Source organism: Podarcis filfolensis, assembly GCF_964270895.1.
Source record: "Podarcis filfolensis genome assembly, chromosome: 6".
NCBI classification, from domain to species: Eukaryota; Metazoa; Chordata; class Lepidosauria; order Squamata; family Lacertidae; genus Podarcis; species Podarcis filfolensis.
In genome coordinates, this window is record NC_139609.1 from 54,249,618 (window position 1) to 54,270,832 (window position 21,215).

The following is a 21,215-nucleotide window of genomic DNA, read 5'->3' on the forward strand; positions in this document are numbered from 1 at the left end:
ATCAGGGTTCCCCCCCCCCCCGATCCTGAAAAATCTTCAGGCCTGGACCATAAATTTGCATAAAAACCCACATGTAAATTTAGGGTGACTTTAGGAGGAAAGCCACCATTGTAAGCAACATTTTAAAAAGTAGAATAAAAAAGGGGATAAGGGGCAAAAGGCCCTGAAGTCCTTGTCAAAAGGTTAGGAGATAAATGTGACAGTTCTTGAGTAGCTGGGGAGAAGAGAGTGTTCAGTGCAGCTCTTAAAAGTGAGACCTAGTTTCAAGAGCAGTGCGGCAGCTAAAAAAGCAGTGAGTTAATTTCTGACTGATTATTCTCCATCTGGGATAAAAGTTTCTAAATTTGCCCTGCTCTAAAAATGCAGCATTTCCTGACAGGCCTGAATTTGTAGTACCCCTGCAAAATCAGCATTACATGGTCTCCTAGCGCTGCCATATGTGTTGGTGTGTAATAGATCCCTGAATTATATCGAAATCTAAAAATTGTTTGCATTCTGGAAGAGAACAGAAGGAAATAGATTTCTATTTTTAAACGTATTTGTTATTACAACAGAGGCAATAGGTAAATTTAAAAGGCAGCACATGGAAATGCAGAGCCATCTGCTGAAGATATTGTGCCTTCCACATCCACCTGGTGCTGATTTTAATGCCTGGAACCACTAATTTTAAGGCCTGGAATCTGCTCAGAGGTTCAATGACAGAGGCTGGATGACCATCTGTCAAGGACTCTTTAGCTGTGATTCCTGCATGGTAGGGGGTTGGACTAGATGACTCTGGAGATACTTTCCAACACACCAACTCAATGATTTTATGGTGTGTGCAGTCTCCTTCGAAAGATCCACTGTTAATCAACACTGTGGACTATACAAATCAGCAATTCACAGGGCTGACCCAATCTGGCAATCACTGCCCCAGTGTACTGCTGAGAGGTAATTCCTTATTTTTCATAAGCTTCCTATGTAGGGATTTTTAGATAGGTTCAATGTTATGCTCAAGGCATCCTTATACCTCCAAAATTCCAGACACGGCAATAACCATAGGCAACAGTTTTCTAATTGGCTATAACAAGAGGACTTGCAACAAAATGTTGCAGTGCCTCCTCCCTCCTAAAATGAGTAATCCTTTTCAGGCAGGAAGGAAGCCAGCCAGCCATTCCCTCCCCACCCCACCCCACTTTCCCCTTTTCTTTTTCTAGATCACTCTAAATGCTATGTCTTACTGAGCGTATTCAGCCCTCATTGGGCTGTTTTAAGTTTTGTTGCCACTTGGGATTTTTGTAAAGCTCCTACCCTTCTGCAAAACTTGTTTTATATTTTCTACAACCCCTACATTGAATGGCAATGACCATCAACTTTTTTTTTGAGGGGGGGGCAGCCCTCTAAAATACTTTATTGGGGCAAGGCCAAAGACCTCTCAGCCCTCAGGAGCTGGCTTCTATGCAAGCAGGTGTGCTGTATTTTGCCTGGTGGGGTTCAGGTGCCTTTAGTGGTTGCAAGGCAGGCAAAAACTTTGATGGTGAAGCTTTCTTCATCATTGTATCTCCACACTTGGTAAAGGTGGAGTTTATAGCTGTTAATGACACAGGAGCCAAAATGTATTTTTATATGCTGGGGTTTGTGGGTGCAGGTCACCCATAATTCTTAGAACTGTCAAAAGTTAGAATTAATCAAGGTGTGATTAAACTGCCAAACATGGACTTTCCTGGGTTTAGCTCCTTCTAACAAGCCAGGCTAGCTTGACAGGTCTTGCTAAGGGGTTCTCAAATTTTTTTTCTTTGGCCCACACTTTCAGAATAAAAATTTGCTCACGTCACACCAATTTTTTTTATTGGTAGGAAATAAATTGCAAAACAAAAAGAAACAACTCCTAGCAATGTTTGATGCATAACACAGAACACAACTACTTTATAATATGTTCATGGGACATCCAGAAAGTATAAAAACAATGTAGCTACAGAAGAGAATGAATTATACTGTTTCTGGTTGTGTCTGTGTGTCTATATATAAATATATAATTTTGATACTATACTACACCATGCTGAAATGTTTATGTTTCTTTGATTGTTCTTGAGTCTTCCCACCACACTTGTCCTCTCCTCTGCCACACCCTTTCAGAACCACTGGTGTAAGCCATTAAGACACAAAGACTAGTGACAGCTCATCAAGGAAACCATCAAGCAAACACTGCCAGACAAGCTGTGTGTCGGTGGGCAGAGACCAAAGGGGTGTAGGATTTCAGGGTGGATGATGTAAGTGAACAGGGAAAAGGCTTCAGTTTCTGCAAATGGCTTGGCAAGCGGGTGGGTGGGTTGGTTAGTGGTGGGGGGCAACTTGATGTGGGCTGTCTGGGAGAAGCTGTAACAAAGAAACACAGAGGATGGCCTTTTGCTGTTTTTTAAATCCAAAGCTGCGTTTATGGAGATAGCCAGGCCTGCCTGGGATGTGAATTCTCTGCAAACCTTTCATCTAAGTTCAGGTTTGTGTATATGTGTAAATAAACCATATACAGTGGCACCTTGGAAGTCGTACGGAATCCTTTCTGGAAGTCCGTTTGACTTCCAAGACGTTCGGAAACCAATGTGCGGCTTCCGATTGGCTGCAGGAAGCTCCTGCGGCCAATCGGAAGCTGTGGAAGTCACATTGGATGTTTGGGTTCCAAAGAACGTTTGATAACCAGAACAATCACTCCCAGTTTTCCTTCGACTCCCAATGCGTTTGAAAACCAAGGTATGACTATATCATAAAGACGCTACAATCTCTGTTGTGCCTCGTTGTCCCAAAAGGGATCACAGTCTCTGGTAGGTGCACCTGAAACACCTGGAATCTCATACCGCTTGGGAAGATTGTTGTGGTGTGCAACAGCATCTAGCAAGCAACATGAGCACCAGTGTGGTATATCGATTAGAGTGCCTGACTAGGACCTGGGAGAGCAGGGTTCAAATCCCGACTCAGCCATGAAGCTCACTGGGTGACCTTGGACTGGTTGTCGCACACTCTTAGCCTAACCTACCTCACAGGGTTGTTGTGAGGATAAAATGGGGAGGAGGAGAAGTCTTTAGGCCTCTTTGAGCTCCCTGGAGGAAAGGCGGGATATAAATGTAATAAATAAACTTTGAAAGGAAGCCAGAACTCCTGGCACTACCTAGATGTAGTACAACTCCCTCTCTTTCTGAAAGTGGTAAATACTGTTGTTTCAAAGAAGTTATTTTGCGTGTGTCAAATACGGGAATCTGTTAGCCTTTTTTTTTACAGGGTTTAAACTGATGTCAGGTTCCCCTTTTATCTCCGCCCCTCCTTCTTTCCCTGGGTCGAGCAGATTCTGAGAATAAAGGGCCGCGGCCGCTTTAAAAACAACTACCGTAGCTACTCTACAGCCAAGCGAAACAAAAGGGAGAGTTAGCCCGAGCAAGTCTTGGCTTTCTGCTCTTTCTCTCTCTCTCTCTCGCTTTCAGCGTGTCGCCGGAGGCTGAGCTGCAGCGCCTACCTCGACAGGAAGCCCGCGCGGCCGCTTGCCCGGACCAGGGCGAGAGCACTGTCGCGCGCCACTCCCGGCTTCAGCGCCACCAACTTTGTCCCCACGTGAATCAGCGGCGACGAAAGCCTACGAAGCACGGGTGTGGAGTGGGCTTGTGCGTCTATACACGTGTGCGTATATGCACACGTGCGCTCACTGATGCGCGAATTAAGAGCATTTCTCCTCGGATCGGATTCAAAAGCCCAAGAGAGCGCGTGGTAGGACTGTGAATGGAGAAGATTGGTGTAAGGAGGAAAAAAGAGGGGCGTGTGTGTGTGTGTGTGTCTGTTTGTTTTCATTCTTCATTGTCTTTGGCACGAGCCTCGCGCCGTAATCGTGGGCAGTTCCGGCAAGAACAATCAGATAATGCTCCTTTTTGAAGCTCACCAAACGCACACATACTTCGGGCGAGGGCGGGGAGGTGGAGCAGAGGAAACAATTCATTTCCCTCCCCACCCACCTCCCCAAGTTTCTTGTTCCCTCCACATGCAAGAGAGACGCTTCTTCAGAAGCAAAAGACTTTTTTTAAAATTTCTTTCTCAATGCTGGAAAAGTTTCTTCCGTGGGTGGGAGGGGGCGTGGCCAGCAGGGGTGTGGCTTTTCCGCCGCCACCCTCCCACCCCCAGCTCGCAGTCCCAATTTGCATCGAATGTTTCATCAGGACTTCCTGATCGCTTTCTATTGGCTGCAGGTAGAGAGCTGGACGAAAAAGAGAGAGTGTCTCGCTGGGAACTCATGCAAATCTCTGGCCGATCTCCGCGGCCCCCCCTCCCTCTCCACCGCGCGCCAGCCCCAACTACACAGCCGCGCTTCTTTCCCTCCTCGTTTGCTGCCGAGCCGAGCCGCGCCGCGTCCCGGCGGATAAGCACAAGCACGTGTGAACGGAGGGCGATCCCTTGCCCGGACGCCCCTCTCGGGCGGAGGAGCCTTTGGACCATTGCATCCTGGTGCCCCGCCGGCCACATGGTGGATCGCCTGGGTGGGAGGTGAACAGCTCGAGAGAGGAGGGGGGGGGGCGGCGGGAAAGGCGTCGGGACACCAGCCGAGTTGGAATCATGAATGAGATGTCCAGCTTCTTGCACATTGGGGACATCGTCTCCTTGTACGCCGAAGGGTCGGTCAATGGCTTCATCAGCACTTTGGGGTGAGTTTGCAGCGCCCTTTCCTGCGGGGTTGAGGAGGGTGGGAAGAGAGAGAGCCAGTCCTTGCGGGGAAAGGCGCTCGGCGGCGACGCTGAGAAGGAAGCGGAGCTGTTTCTAAGAGCTGCGATGGCTTCACTGGTCTCATCGAGGGCGATGCGCGAGTCTTTCGTTAGCCTGAAGTTGAGCTGAAGTTCCGGAGAGCGCCTGAGTTGCACACACCCCACGGCCCGTGGGGTTTTTTTTGAGAGTGGTTGGAGCACAGACGCGTGCATGCAAGCACTGCTGAATGGCAGCGGGGATCTCTTTCTGTAGGGCCTGGATCGAGGGTGAAGTGGTTTGTTGTTCGCTTGTTTTGTCCTGCAAGGATCTGCTTGCCGAGCGTGGTCAAAAGCTCGGCTGGTGTGGAGCTCGAGATGTCTTCCTGGTTTGGGCTGTAATTTAGTCCTTAGCCAGCAGGGGTCCGGGCTCGATGACAAGGGCAACTCAGCCTCAGAATCAGAGTAGGAAGGTACCACGAGAGTCATCCTCCAGTTCAACCCCCTCCCCGACATTACAGGAATCTTTTACCCAAAGTACCTGAGTCTCATGCTCTACGGACTGAGCTGACAGTGGGCTTCCTTGAGCCTCTTGAGTTTTTGGGAAAGACAGTTGCTTTGGCCATAAAAGTCAGTGCCTTCTCTGGCAACAAGAAGACCAGGAATAAAATTGCTCTGACCTCTGGGCCAATTTACACAATATATTTTTAATCCACCCAGTTCTTCCTGGGTTTGCACTTGCCTGGGCGGATGTAATTGGTAACAAGTTATCATGCATATTGTCTCCAGAGAGCACCATGACTGTGGCAATGGGAGGGGGGGGGAGTATCTGAACAATCCTGGGGATTGTTGCCGCCCCCATATATGTGATTGCCTGATCAACACATCAAGTGTATGCTTGAAACTGTGGGCGTAGCCAAGGAGGAGGCAGGGAGGTAGCAGCCCCCCAAATCAATACAAATCTGAGGTTCTGCCCCCACTAACAAAAACCCGCCTCCCCTGAAAAAAATCCTGGCTATGCTCATGCTTGAGAGCCCCATTTATCCAGAACTATTTGCTAGGACGTAAGATGTACTGAATGGACTAGCCCTAACTGGCATTTTGATCCATGAAGTGGCAGGGATTTACTTTTCTTCTGCTCATCCCTGCCCCTCCTAAAGTTTTCAACAGTGATGTTGACAAATCCTGTTACTTTGGTTCTCACTTGTGATCAACAACACCCCCTCCCCCCAAAAAAGCATGACCCAATACCATTAATGCAATTAATACTGTCAGGGTTGTACAGATGAATGCTAATCTGCAGCAAACAGAATTCCTGCTTTTGTCTTTATTTTAGAAAAACAAACTGTATCACGAACTGTAGATGCCTTTTCCTGAATCACCCTGGCCTGGCCTCACTAGTGCTGTCTGCTCCCAGCTCACCCTCCCACCCTTGTTCCTCCTCTCTCCAAATCTCTCCCTTCACTTTTGTCCTGTCTTCTGCTTAGTACTGTGAGCCTGCTGGGCAGGGACTTTGTCACTTCTGCCTTGTGTGCAGCACCTAGTGCAGGGCTGGTGCTCCATAGCCGCTAATTAACAGCCATGAATCAGTGCCTGTAAACTGTGACATAACCTGCCAAGAGCTTGTCAGTGCACAGTACTCAGTAGCTGCTAAGACTGTGCCATCCAGCTGCGCTAATTTATTCTTTGCTCTGGTGGGCCGTTTGTATCCTCAGCAGACCCTGTAAGCCTTCCCCGGGAGAAGAAAAGGAACAAAGTAATGCTGGATGTGGGTAGATTCTTGCTTGCTGTCTGCCAGCCAAGGATCTTGCTTAGAGTTGTGCTGTTTGTAAAAACCATGCAGGATGCCTGCAAATCCAGAGTAGGAGTCAACAGCGATGGCGCTGCCCCCACAACCGCCAGACCCAGGCACTTTTTTAATGGGCCTAGCAGTCTGCTTGTGCCTAGATGGCAGAGTCCTATGTTGATTGCGCTGTATGGGGATTTATACATGGGTGCTATGTAGTCAGTGGCTGAGGACACGAAGAATTCCCTTCCTGTCTGAAATGGAAGTTAGGACCAACTTTTAGGAAGCAGCTACTTGGGTCCTGTATAACTGAGCATTACGTTACCTATACAACGGCCATTGTGGTCTTTGTGGGACACCACAGGATGAAATCAGCTGATACCTTTGTCTTTTCAAGATTCAACTTAATTTATTTGTCCACATCCACCTTGTCTCTGCCTCCAAACTTGGGTTGTCATGTGTCTCTTTTTCCAGGACACGTCCTCTTTTTCAGGGGTAAAATTTGAGACAAATGGCATTTATTTGCTTTGAATGGCTGTCATAGTGTTTTTTCTTTTTCAAAATATGGCAACCCTACTCCAAGCACCTTTTCTGGCACCTCAACTGCCTCTCCCAATTCAGATGAAACAGAGAGATAGAGCGAGGTGTCACCTGCTTATTGGTTTCATTTCACTCAGCAACTCATTATGACCGCTCCCAGATCATTCAGGAATTCATCAGATTCCATAAGTCTCAGAGATCTGTCTCAATTGGTCCCCCATCCCAGCAGTGTCAAATAAAGGCATTCAGCCCGTACCTCACCAGGAAATGTGGTGGTTGCTCTTATATATCTATTGTCATTTGATGTAAAGAGTTACCACTTAGACACTGTAATATTAAGCAGCATACAAATTATTAAAATGAAAAAAATAAAATTTGCAAATGTGAATTGCTTTGATGGTCCCATGTAGGGTGGCAACTTACTCACCCCCAAGAAAACAAATCAGGACACAGATTTGCACAAAACATGCATGGAGATTTAGAAATGCTTGCTTTTATTGATGCATTAATACAGTACCCCAGACTGTCGTGGTTAGGTAACTTGTGTGCCTGCAAGTATGGTATCTAGGCGCTAACTGATAAGCATCTTCAGGGCCCCTCCTGCTTTCCCTTCTAAAGGTTCTTAGGCTTTAGATCAGACAACCCTTCAAATAGAGGACTGTCCTCTTTAAAATAGGACACATGACCACCCTAGCCCTATTGCATGGGTAGGCAAACTAAGGCCCGGGGGCCGGATCCGGCCCAATCACCTTCTAAATCCGGCCTGTGGACGGTCTGGGAATCAGCGTGTTTTTACATGAATAGAATGTGTCCTTTTATTTAAAATGTATCTCTGGGTTATTTGTGGGGCATAAGAATTTGTTCATATTCCCCCCCCCCAAATATAGTCCAGCCCCCCACAAGGTCTGAGCGACAGTGGACCGGCCCCCTGCTGAAACAGTTTGCTGACCCCTGCCCTATTGGAAAGGAGTGGTTCACTGCCTTTGCCATTGCAGTAATGCAGATCAGTGAGAAATGGAATGAACTTTCAGTTGCTCATTTTTTGAAATACTGTAGTTACTTTCTCTCATTGAACTCATTGTTTAAGTGTAGTTGGACTGTGTGTGTGCCCTTTGTGCATAAATTTCAATCGCAGCTCAAGCTCTTTGCTAAGGTTGGTATTGAAAGCCTGCCAAAACACTAAAATTGCATGAAATGACAAGGTTGGAATGAATGCAGGAGACAATTAAAGACTTCTTGCAGAAATGAAAGGCTTGCTCTCCTGCCTGTAACAGAAGAACCCGTTGGTGACCAAACATGTCAAATTACCCTAAGGCTAAATAAAGCTGCCAGTTACACCCTTCCCAATGCATACTTAGTTCTGAAGGCTTTGCGTTAATCTCATCAAAGGTGGAGGGGGTTGGGGAATCTACCAATGATGCGGGATTAAAGCAGCAAACATGAGCACAACTGTGATCACAAGGACAGTTATTAAAGGGGGGCTTATTTCTATTAGCAGATGCAAGCCCTTATTTTGCTCATTCCTGTGTCTCACTGAGGAGTTACCGGTATGTCTGCCCAGATAGCGAACCATTATTGTATAATTACAGTGACAGTAGCTTGGCTGTTGCCATGGCTAAGGAAATGACACTCAGTTGCCCCGGAGGTCACAATTCTACATCACATGTGCCTTGCCATGAAAGGTCTTGCAATAACGTCGCTTTTAATTTGCTTATCTAACAGAATCTTTATTTAGGAAATGCTCCTGATATTTTTTTTCTATGTTCAGTTCAAACTCCATACATCCATATTGGCATAATAATTATACCAACAATAGTAAGGGGTTGGGGGGCTAGAGCCTGGAAATACAGGCTGAATAGCTTAATGTCTGTTCCAGAAAAAACTGATGGAAATCATTGTTAAAGACAGAATTACTGAGCATATAGAAGGACAAGTCTTGCTGAAGCAGAACTAGCATGGCTTCTGCATGAGTAGGGCCCGTCTCACTAGCCTTCCCAAGTTCTAGGAGAGTGTCAACAAGCATATTGATAGAGGGGTTCCTCTTGCCACGGTGTACTTAGACTCAGTGGCGTAGCGTGGGGGGTGCAGGGGGGGCCAGCTGCACCGGGCGCAACATCTGGGGGTTAGGGCAAATCCACGGGTTAGGGGGCGCAAATTACTTGCCTTGCCCCGGGTGCTGACAACCCACGCTACGCCACTGCTTAGACTTCAAAAAAGAATGTTTAGCAGTGATGGAGTGAGAAAAATCATATTGCTGATTAGTAACTGATTAACAAACATGACGCAGAAAGAAGGAATAACTGGATAGTTCTCCTAATGGAGAGATGTGGAGAATGAAATCCACAAGGATCAATATACCCAGCTTCATGCTCTGGCACTTGGGGGGGCAGAGAGCAGGTGGGAGTGGGGTTGGTGCGTGTCCCGGTGGTGTGCGCTGCCCGTAGGGGTGTGGTGCACATCCTGGGGGTGGGGCGCCCAGCGCGGGCAGGGGGACAGCCGCGATGGCACCCCACCGGGATTGCGCTGCTGGGGGCGGGGCGCTCCCCCTGCACTCCTCTTCCTCCCCCAGTGAATATACCTGTACCTTTTAACTTTCTATAAGAAGGGAAGATGGGTAAGGTGGACCTAGGGACTGCTTCTGTGTTTGCTCTTTACTAAATTAGGACAGTGGTCTGTGCAGTCCACTTCTGTCTGCCCTGATTGACAACTCCTCTTAGGATGCAGGTCTTTGCGAACCCTCCTGATGGTGATGGACCCCAAGACGTTCTGCATGCTAGGAGTGGGCTCTGTCAATGAGTCATGCACATTGTAATCATTTTCAGCCATTTTCAGATAAAGGCACATTCTAATCATTGCCCTGTACAGATGGTCAACTAGGGCATGGAAAGATTGACTTGTTTTCAGAGTGTGACTGGACAACAGATTTGGCTTTCAGCTCTTAGTCCTTTGTCCTAATTGTTGTTTCCTTTCTTGCTGCTTAGCCTTGAGCTAAACACACAAAGCTACCTTATATTGAATCTGTCCCATTAAACCCAGTGCTGTCCATTGGCAGTGGCTCTCCAAGGTGACTTACTTCCCAAATTTGCTACCTGAGGCCCTTTTTAACTAATGATGCCAGGGACTGAATCTGGGGATCCTCTGCCAGCAGCAAAAGGCAGCCCTGCTCTCCAGTGTGGAATTGGGCAAAGGGATCTATACCAGGCATAGGCAAACTCGGCCCTCTAGATGTTTTGGGGCTACAACTCCCATCATCCCTAGCTAACAGGACCAGTGGTCAGGGATGATGGGAATTGTAGTCTCAAAACATCTGGAGGGCTGAGTTTGCCTATGCTTGATCTATACCATTGGTGGTGGTGTGCATGTTTCTTTCCTGACATGCATTGCTAGTGCTGTAATGATGCCAACCATGGCTTGGATCTCAACTCCTCATACTTAGCATAGACCCATTAAAACCAATGGGACTTAAATTTGCTCTAGATATGACAAGGCTGGATCTAGTCCTATAACTCTGGATGGGTATCCAGTGAATCATGAGAATTTGGTGAGGGAACTGAGCTAGATCTTCCCTACTGTTACAGTTCCCAGAGTACCTTGGGGAAAGCAAATTACTGTTAAACCTGCAGTGTCAAGACACCCCAAAGCTGACAGGGATAATTATGGCAGAAGTGTGGGCAGAAGCTGAATTGTGACCTATTACCCTGTTTCTGGTGAACCATCTTGTAATGTCTATGGTGGATCTATTCCTTGATCTAGACCAGGATTCCAGAATATAGACTATCGGTAGTCTATCCCAGGACTTGCAGATAATTCTGGGAGGAAGAACACCAGTCTGCATGTAACTGTGAACAAGGAAAATACTCTAAAAGAAACCTTTTCATTTAACGACCATAGTCTCAGTCCATGTTCTGATTTCTAAGGGTCCCAGGCCTCTGAACTCAGCACTCCTAAATCCCTTCTGGTTGCAGGTTGCAAAAAGTGCTGGACTATGTGAACCTTGATTGGATCCACAGGGCACTACTTGCGTCTTTTAGCAAGAATTCTTAGTCATAATTCTCTAACATGATGCCTTAAAAGTTGAGGGAACTCCAACTTAAATAAAGAAATAAATAATTTATGCTTTAACAGTAAATTGGTACATCCATTTCACAATATTCTTCACTATCCTCCTCTCACTTTGAACAGGCAGCTAGTGTTAGTAAATGTTAGTAAAGAAGAAGAAGAAAAAGAAGGTAAAGTCAGTGTAGACCATAGGAAATTACCTGTTAAAATGTGTTTGGGGCAACACACACGTAGTTTCAGCCAATATTGTAGACACAAATGCAATTATTTGAATTAATAATTCTTTACACCACAAACCGCAAACTTGCATTCCATCAGTGTAGAACTACTTCTGCTTATTGTGAAGAATGGAGCATGCAAACAGTATGTCAGAAAAGAGAGTATGACTATGTGCTGGATTTGCACTCTGACCTGGTTGAAGAGGAAGGGCTTTGAGTAAACATGGCTGTATAAGTGACTGCTATTTAGTTTTCAATCACACCTTCAGATAACTATTATTGTGGTTGCATGTGGATTTGCAGGGTGGGGCTCCTTGGAACAGGATTTAGTACACAGGAAAGCAGCAGCAGCAAGTCTACATGGTGTGAAATATCGTTCTGTCTGCAACAATTAAACAGGCACAATAACATGGCTTTGGCAGTTATTATCTCATGCTATTCCAGTGTTAAGAAAGAATGGGGTCCATTTCAATTGGCTGGTAGGGAGGTAAATGCTCAGAGGGCACAGAAGACTCTTTTATAATGCAAATATTTCCTTCTTATGAGTGGTCAATATTGTCACGAGCCCTGCAGTGCGCAGTCAGAATTTGGTTGGATTGGCAGGCTCTGATTCAGAGGCATAGGCAAACTTGGCCCTCCAGATGTTTTGGGACTACAACTCCCATCTTCCCTAGCTAACAGGCCCAGTGGTCAGGGATGATGGGAGTTGTAGTCCCAAAACATCTGGAGGGCCGAGTTTGCCTATGCCTGCTCTGACTCAAGAGAAAGGAGGAAGAAAAGTGTGTGTGGGGGGGGGCCCTGAATAGTGGGAACACAAGTTGGAGGAGGTAGGATCTCCCCTTTCCACCTTGACTTCAGATGCTTAGGGAAGAGAGAGCAGGGATGCTAGCTTCTCCTCATTTTCCTGTAGAGTGGAGAGTTTCAGTGGAGGCTGGGGAGGGCTTGGAGCAGCCAAGTGGGGAGGCAGAACCAGAGGTAGCAGCAACTGAACAGGAACCCGAGCCGAAGAGTGCAGTCTTGAATCAGGTGCTACCTTCACAGGTGGGAGTAACAGACCCACCCACCCGAAAGGTGGGTGGGTCCGACATTCCTGCAAGACAAAGGTGTTTTGCAAAGGAGAGTGCCACACCTTGTCTTTCAAAGCTTGGTGGGTGAGGCGTGGAAACTTGTTAGGGCATCTTCATTGCTTTCATCCAGTTCTGAACTTCTTGTCCTGCTCTTCAGCTCCTGAGCCATGACTCCTGTTTCTTGTGCCTGCTGCTGAGCCTGGACCATTGTTTGCCTGGATAAATATCTCTTTCTTACTTACAGGCAAGAGCCTCTGCTTGGGTGTGTCAGGGTGGCAGCCAGGGTAGATAGCCAATGTTCTCTGGTGCCAGCTTCTAGAGGCACACATGTTTATTAAGCATATGTTGGCTGGTTTGGCTGTAAAGTAGGAATTGGAGGTTGGCTTCTAACATTAAACATAGTGCATGAATGATAGAAACAAAACCCACATCCTTCCTCTCACCCCTCTCCTACTCTAAAATGGTTTCTCCCACCTTGTTGCAGATACCCGATGTGAGCCAAGGGAAACCACCTTACAGCTGTGGAGCATGGGAAATTATGAGAGAGGGAGGGACAGGTTTCATTCCAGTCCTCTATGCACGTCATTTAATTTTAAAGTTAACTCCTCCTTACCCACCCACCCCAAGCTGAGGTGTTAGAATCTAATCAAATTCTTTCCAGGCTTTAAAAATGTACACAAATGCTTTTTGGACTATGTGTGTTCTGTGAAAGAAAGTTTTATATATGCAGATAGTTAAAGAAGGCACCAATAGCTACACACATTGTTTGGGTAAGTTCACGTTTTTGGCACCAATACGTGATCTTCTTCAGACATAAAACAATATTTGTTGCAATCAGTACTTCTCATAAGATCATTGAAATAGTCTTAATCAGGTCAGGGTCCTTTGTTCATTTTGACACTGTCTGCAGAGGAAGAATGTCCATTTGAATCTGAACCTTGCTTGCATATGGACTTAAGTAACTGCTATTCAGCACATTTAGCCCCTTTGAACGTGGACAGGGGTGTGGCCAGGCAGACCAAGTCAGCCCACTGGGCAATGAGGAATGACTGACTTTGCCCACTGGCCAGATCCAGTTCCATAGCTCTGATTTTTCTGATGGTGTCTTATGTGAAAGTGTGAGAAAAGCCCTAGAACATCACCGTGTACTTAATGGAACACAACAGTCCTTGAAAATTGCTCATAGCAATTTAAAGCGAATCTGCACACCTAATTGCGGCAATGGCTTGCTAATTTGCATGTGCAAAATTGCCATCTCCTGATGAGTGATGATGATGGTTCATTTGTTCTTACCGCCTCAGGCAATTATTCAACAGGAGCCGCTTCCCTCTCCCCATATCTGCCTTCACCAAATACTCATGGGAAGGGAAGATGGAATCAGGCTTGCTGTCATTGCTCCAGACCTCTGTGCACTTGGTCAAAGGTGCGGTTAGAGCATCTGCATGTACAAATAGACACACACAGGCTGTGTACATGTACAGGGACCTTGCCTTTTGCAGAATTCACAGTTGCATGGAGAGAGCCTGTGCTTGTCTAGATGCTGCAGGCCCTATTCAAGGAACACTCACAGGTTGGAAGTGGGGGCAGAGGGTACAATCCCATTCCTGTCTTCAGAGAATGCATGAAAACAGCTAGGAAGGAGCAACATTGAAAGGAAAATAAGTGTGTCCTGGGTTGTCTCACAGCTTGCCTTAGACTGGATTAGACTGAATTATCCATTGAAAACCTAACAACCAAGATGAGAGGTGCCTTTCAGGATCTCAGTCAGTGATCTGTTGACAGCAGTGGTTGGTTGGGTGCCTTTGGCTGTTCACAAGCAGGGTGCACAGAAATGACGGTCTGTGTTTGCCCTCAGCGCCTGGTTTTTTTTGTATCCACTGCTGCAGAATGTAATGCTGGCTGGTTGAGCCACTAGTTTCAAAGGACTAGACCTGCTTTCTCCAGACGTTATTGGATTACAACTCCCATCAGTTCCAGCCAGCATGGCCAGCAGTCAGGTATGATGGGAGTTGTAGTTCAACAGCATCTGGAGGACACCAGGATGAGAAAACTAGGACTAAGTCTGACACCTCAGTGGTGTTTTGTTTTTTTAAAGGCTGAGATCACAAATGCATTCCCATCACTTTATGCTTGCAGCACCGAAAAATGATTTGAATGGAGCTTCATGTTGCATTTGTTTTTGAAGTGTGTCTTAGGCTAGGGCAAAATAAAACAGATTATAGATGGATGTTGATCAAATGGTGGAGAAGCAGGAATTCTGGTGGCAGATGTGTCAGTAGGAAAAGTGCTAAAACCACAGCTTCTATGTTTCCCTTTAGGGATTTTTTCCCCAGGACTGTGTGGTTCATGGTGTGTTGCAAGGCTGCATTTGCAATTTCCATGTCACAGTTCCATTCAAGTGAAAGCTCTTTAGCTAGCTGCCTTAGACACCTAGAGTGGCCAGATGGTGAAGAGGAGAGGACTGCTCTACCTTGAGTAGTTGTATAGAAGAAGGCACTTCAGCAGTTATAGGTCTACTCTACAAAGTCAGCACCACTGAAGTGCAATGTCTGCCACATATGGATAGCTTGAAGGGGCAAAATCAAAGGGTAGGGCCACACTTTAGTGTTGTGATGTGGGCAAGGGTGCCTGCCTTCAAACTGAACTACTATTTTTTGTGAAGTCCCTGTTTTGTGGACTAGAAATGTTTGAGGGCATCATTGATGAGAGAAAGGAGTACCAGGGAGTGGAGTGCAGTCCCAGAACCATCCTTGGCTGAGAGTCTTGGGTGGGAAATAGCAACCTGGGTGAGAGCCAGAAAGCTGCCCAGAACAACACATGTGTGTGATTGATGGGTGGCAATATCTTAAATATTTTATATGCTTCCGCCAATGCTTTTACTGTTGCTTTGATGTTTTGCTGCAGACTAGATTGAGAGATTGGTGATTAAGAAGGAAGTGTTGGAGAGATTGGGTGGATGGTGCATTTGTGAGTATTGGTGGAGGTGTGGGAGTAATATGGCATGAGTGATAATGGATGGGGGGTGTGCTCTGTGATTTGTGTTTATGCAGTGTGAATGGTCTGAGTAAGGAAATCACTTGGGAGTAGGTGGAAGACAGAACTGGGTGTGATGTGCATGTGTTAGTGGGGGAATACTGCAAATTGCAAGTCTGACTGTGCTTTGGCAAGATGGAGGGTAAAGAGAGAAGGGATGGTGCTCCTATCCAAGTGGTTATAGGCAGGAGACAGCATGGTGAGCAAGGAGGTGGATAAGGTTGGAGGGCTTGAGGGCAGGGTCAGAATAGCTGCAGACAATACCTCTCTCCTGTTCTCCATTCACCTTACTGACACTTGATGGCCAGGCTACTGAGCCATTTCCCCGATTCCTAAAAAGTTTTCTAAGAGTGTTGCTACATTTTGGGTTTCTTAAAAAAATAAAATTGTTTCATCTGTAATTGCAGTCTTAGTTGTATATTGTTATTTCTATTTTGTCTGTCTATGTATCTGTCATCTGCCCCCCCACTTGTTATCTTTTCGTAAACTGCTTAGAGAAGGGGTCAGCAAACCTTTTCAGCAGGGGGCTGGTCTACTGTCTCTCAGACCTTGTGGGGGGCTGGACTATATTTTGGGGAAAAATTAAAAATGAACAAATTCCTATGCCCCACAAATAACCCAGAAATGCATTTTAAATAAAAGGACACTTTCTACTCATGTAAAAACATGCTGATTCCTGGACCATCCGCGGGCTGGATTGAGAAGGCGATTGGGCTGCATCTGGCCCCCAGACCTTAGTTTGCCTACCCCTGGTTTAGATAGTGTTCTAGTATTAAGTAGCATATAAATATATGAAATAAATAAATAGAATAACAGACATTTCAAGTGACCCTATTTTCCAGGGACGTCCTGGTTTCTGATTTGATCCTGGAATATCCCGCTTTTCCTTAGCATGTCCCCCTATTTTCATCGGAGAAATGCTGAAGGGTATGGAATAACACTTGCATTTTGAATCCTAAGCCCAGTGCCTTGCTATCTGGATTGTCCTAGATTAACATCCTGTAGATTCATCCCAGCCCTCTGCTCTGTAACTGTACAACAAATGCAGGATTTCTATTTTGGCGAGTTCCCTACTGGGACAATGCAGTGTGAATGCAAGTGCAGCAATGGCCCAGCCTGGACCTGTGCTAATTAAACACTGGTTCAGCTTCCTTAGATCATGATGCACTAATTGCCTGATTCTATCATCTAGATAAGGAACCCTGAATGGCCTAATTACAATAGGGTTCTGTGTGCCTCACCTCCTTGCTGAATCTACTCTTGTATTAAATTTCATGTGTTAACTGTTTCACGTCAGCAACGCTTGCGCATGCAATGCGCTGCAGCTAATCCTTGAAGGACATTTCAAGGGAAAGCAGAAAGGAAAGCAGAAAATGTGTTTGGTTCTCTTCTGACCCTGCTGCCTTTTCATTTCAGGATGCCTTAAAACAACTGCAAATTGACATGAATTTTGTTCTGTTCAGTCATTGTGCTGACCACAGCAGTGACATAACAAGATAATGAAATCAATGTACTACATACATAACATAGAATTGGGGACCACCAAATTCATTACAAAGTAAAAAAAAGTACCCAAGGAGATAAAACAGTTGCCCACTTGAAAAGCAATCATTGTCACAGCCTCCCTTTGTCCTCATGAGGCTTTGAGTATCCACAAATTATTGTCACTCAATGGGCTTAAACAGCACGGCGGGTGCCAGAAAATTGGATAGATACATACTGCACAAACAGAAGTTACACAACTTCTCTTTGAGCATGTGTAGATCCAAACTTTCTTAATGGTGCAATCCTTTACATGCCTCCTTAGAGTTGGTCCTATTGAGTTTAATGGGTTTATTCCTAGGTAATTTGGTATAGAACGGCAGTCTAAGTGTCCATTGATTTTCTTCGTTGCTTATTTATGGCATTCAAAGATCAGCAACTTTTAGTAACAGATATTTATGCTCAGTAATTTTAAATATACACAAAAATGTCAGATACCATGTGAAATGCGCCCTTTAGCTTTTGTTTAACAATAACCTCTTGAAAACCTTTCACTGAAATTACTGTAAAAGGTTATTAAATTAAATGTTCTAATGTGCTTGTGATGATGCTTTGATTCGCTCACCTTTGATTTGCAAAGGCAACAAGAGTCAGGATACGTGAGAACCAATGTAGAGTGTCACTCTTGAGTTAGAAGACCTGGGTTCATATCCACACTAGGCCGTGAAGCTTACTAGCCAACATTGGACCACCAGTCAGTACCTCTCAACCCAACCTACCTCACAGGGTTGTTGTAAGGAGAAAATGCTTGTAGAATGAGTGAGTGAACGAACCAGGTATAATCTTTGGAGGAAAAGTGGTTTAGAAATGCAATAAGTACAGTGGTACCTCGGGTTACATACGCTTCAGGTTACAGACTCCGCTAACCCAGAAATAGTACCTCGGGTTAAGAACTTTGCTTCAGGATGAGAACAGAAATTGTGCTCTGGCGGCGCGGTGGCAGCAGGAGGCCCCATTAGCTAAAGTGGTGCTTCAGGTTAAGAACAGTTTCAGGTCAGGAATGGACCTCTGGAACGAATTAAGTACTTAACCCAAGGTACCACTGTAAATCCTTCTTCCCAGTGAACTCTGGGGAGTGAAAGGCAAGCCAAACACGGAAAGGAGAGAGAGCAGGTTAGTTCCTTACCTGAAAAAATGAGAAGAATGGTATCTGTGCATTTTATCCCATATCTCAGATTCTACAAATGCTAGATATTTATTCTTTTTTAAAATAATGAAAGCTGGCAATCTGGGGATTATGGTTCATCCAATCCAGTGAATGCAGCTGCCCTCCTCTTGCTTGCCTTCCCCATGTGGATGACCATGGTGTTGAAATCATTATTATGAAGTTGCCCCCTGGAGAATTAAATATCAGGAGAGGAAATAGACTATAAACAATGTGTCAGGCACACCTTAGTCATCACTGTTTTTGTCTTTGCAAAGTGAATATTGATGACTAATATCCCTGGCATCAAATATGTCTTTGTTTCGTACGCTTGTATCATTGAAGATTGTTCTCTTCTGTCATTATCATAAAATAAGAAAATAAAACCGACCATGTTTGCCTTTTTCCAGAGAGGGGAAGTGTCTGGCACTAGCCCCCAATTCCTAAATAATTGTGCGTACTCTTTGGAGGTGGGCATGGTATAAGTGAGATAATAAGACATGACAATTATTCTACAGCACTTTGAAATTTTAAAGTCTTTTGCATGCATTATCACAATGTCTTGATGACAAACCCGGTAAGGTAGATCTAATAAACGATGAGCAAAGAGTTTTGTTGCTTCTGAGTCAGACTGGAATTTGGGAGAGGGTGGAAATTCAGAAGTTTCTAGAATGCAAACTTCATTTCTTAGTCTTTATCTTTCTCTCTAGAGGACTCAGATAGATTGGGAAAGAAAAAGTGATTTATATGCGTTGTATATGCGATATAACATTGTGACACCAGATGGTGCTGTGGAGTCCCATTTTTCTCTACCCGTTTTCCCTCTTTAAATTTACAACGCGTTTAACTGAAATGCTTCTTTGATGTGTCTAGATCCCGCCTCTGTGTGCTAGTATTCACGGTCACTCACTGTGCTATTGAGTTAACAGTGCACTTCTGAAGGGCAATTAAGATTCTCTGTTTGGTGGAGGCAACTCCCAACATTCACCCACCCCACAATAAAATCAATAGGATTTATGCCCAAATATGAAGAATCATAGAATCACAGAGTTGGAAGGGACCCTGAGGGTCATTTAGTCCAACCCCCTGCAGTGCAGGAAGTTTGCCCACAGCCATCCCTGGATGGACTCAAACCACCAGCCTTCCGGTTAACAGCCAGACACACTAGCCCATTGCGCCACAGGAGAAGTGTGTGATGGTTTCAGGACAAGCAGAATTTTGAGGCTCGGCACACATTAGCAGCTTGAAACACAGCAAAGTCCACTCCTGGCTGCTGTGTTTCAAGACGCTTTTTAATATTGCTGTTCATACCAGAGGAGGAGTGGAAGTGTCTTCACCCAATCTCTGTTACCTGATTTGTTTCCCCTGCACCAAACTCCAAATCACGGAAGCTGTCATAGGTGCATACGCTATGATCTGTGCAGGCGCAACAGCTGCCTGAAATGTACTCACCTGGGTTTACCTGTGGCTTCTGTTTTCTAATCCGATGGAAACTGGCGTGAGAGAAAGAGCATCAAGCAGGAGTATTTCTCAAGAATCAACAGGACGCTTATGGATTATGGCTAAAGTCATAGAATCATAGGACTGTAGCTTTGTGTACTTGGGGCTTTAAACTCTGCATTGGTTACTGCAATGTGTTATATGTAGGGCTGCCTCGGAAAACGGTTTGGAAACTTCAGCTGGTGCAGAATTCAGCGATCAGGTTGCTCACTGGAGCATATTACACCAATCCTGGTGCAACTGCACTGGCTACTGATTAGTTTCCAGGCCCAATTCAAAGTGCTGTTTTTGACCTATAAAGCCTTAAACGGCTCCGGACCGCAATACCTCAAGGACCGCCTCTTTCCATATGAACCTACTTGGACCCTGAGATCATCTTCTGAGGTCCTCCGGCATATATCTTCTCCTTGAGAGGTCCAGAGGGTGTCAACACAAAAATGAGCCTTTTCTGTGGTGGTTCCCTGCTTGTGGAATGTTATCCCCAGGGAAGTTCGTCTGGTGCCTTCATTATACACCTTTATGCACCCGGCAAAAACGTTCCTTTTTAACTAGGCCTTTGGTTGAGCTGATCAACATCCCATACCCTTTTAAAATGTGGCTCTTTTGGGGGGGTATTATTGGGTTATTGAATTTATTTTTGTCTTGTATGTTGTGATCTTTTCTGTGAACCGCCCTGAGAGCTCTGGGTATAGGGCAGTATATAAATTCAGTCAGTCAGTCCATCCATCCATCCATCCATCCATCCATCCATCCATCCATCCATCCATACTGTGGTGGTAGGAGCATACTAGAGCCAGAGTAAGTGTTAATGTGTACACAGTTGGAGTTTTGATGTAGGTTAAAAGCAAGCACAGCACATTTGCATTTATCCTTCCCTGCCCCATATCTAGTTATTTCCTCTTCCTTCCCCTGCTACAGATGGGCAGCAGAAAGAAGGGGTTGAAGGAAATGTTTGTGCATTAGAAACCTGGGGAATAGCTGATAAGGTTGGGAGGGGACACGCCCCGTGTAGTCCATTTAGTTTCATTTTCATGGAGCGTTTATGCCATCCTATCTCTTAAAACAGATAAGACTAGAGATACTGCCTTTTAATAAATAAGAATCAAACAAACCGCAAATCAATGAATAAATATGCGAATAGAGCCTGGATGTTAAACTTATGGCTGGGTGGGTTAACAACTGGCCACGTGGCAACCCTAACTTAAAGGCATGATATATAGCTGCACTGCGGGCTTTCAGAAGTAGGTCCTGGTTCTTGATATATGAACAGAAGCAGCACAGGCTATGGAGGTCCGGTGTCATATAAATCCAGGCTGTGTTTCCAGAGCATCTACTATCTTTTTGTTGTGTTAATTAGGTTACACATTGAAATGAATGCTGCAGGAAGCCCATTCGAAAGGAACAGATCCATTAGCCCGTTTGGGAAATGAAACCCACTAGTCATTGCAGGTCCCATTATGTGGCTGTGAAAGAATGTGATAAGCTGTGTAACCAGGGTGGGAAGAGGTGGTGGAACAATGTGGAAAGACCAGGAAGAGTGAATGGCAAGGTGAACTGACAGCAAGGAAGTTGTGCACGTCAGCAAAAACTGATTGGATGGAAGCCTGATAAATAGAAATAACAAATAGTTTCAGG

General features: G+C 45.4%; 1 protein-coding gene across 2 annotated transcripts in view; it reads left to right on the forward strand.

Moving 5' to 3' along the window:
• Nucleotides 1-3,381: 3,381 nt before the first annotated feature.
• Nucleotides 3,382-21,215, forward strand: part of ITPR3 (inositol 1,4,5-trisphosphate receptor type 3) — a 97,943-nt gene continuing 80,109 nt past the window's right edge. For both annotated transcript variants that reach the window (XR_014549503.1, XM_083620003.1), the window contains exon 1: nt 3,382-4,658. Coding sequence is in view for 1 of the 2 variants with exons in the window: in XM_083620003.1 (XP_083476129.1) it covers nt 4,570-4,658 (89 nt within the window). In the remaining variant the exon portion in view is untranslated. The remainder of the gene's footprint in view (nt 4,659-21,215) is intronic.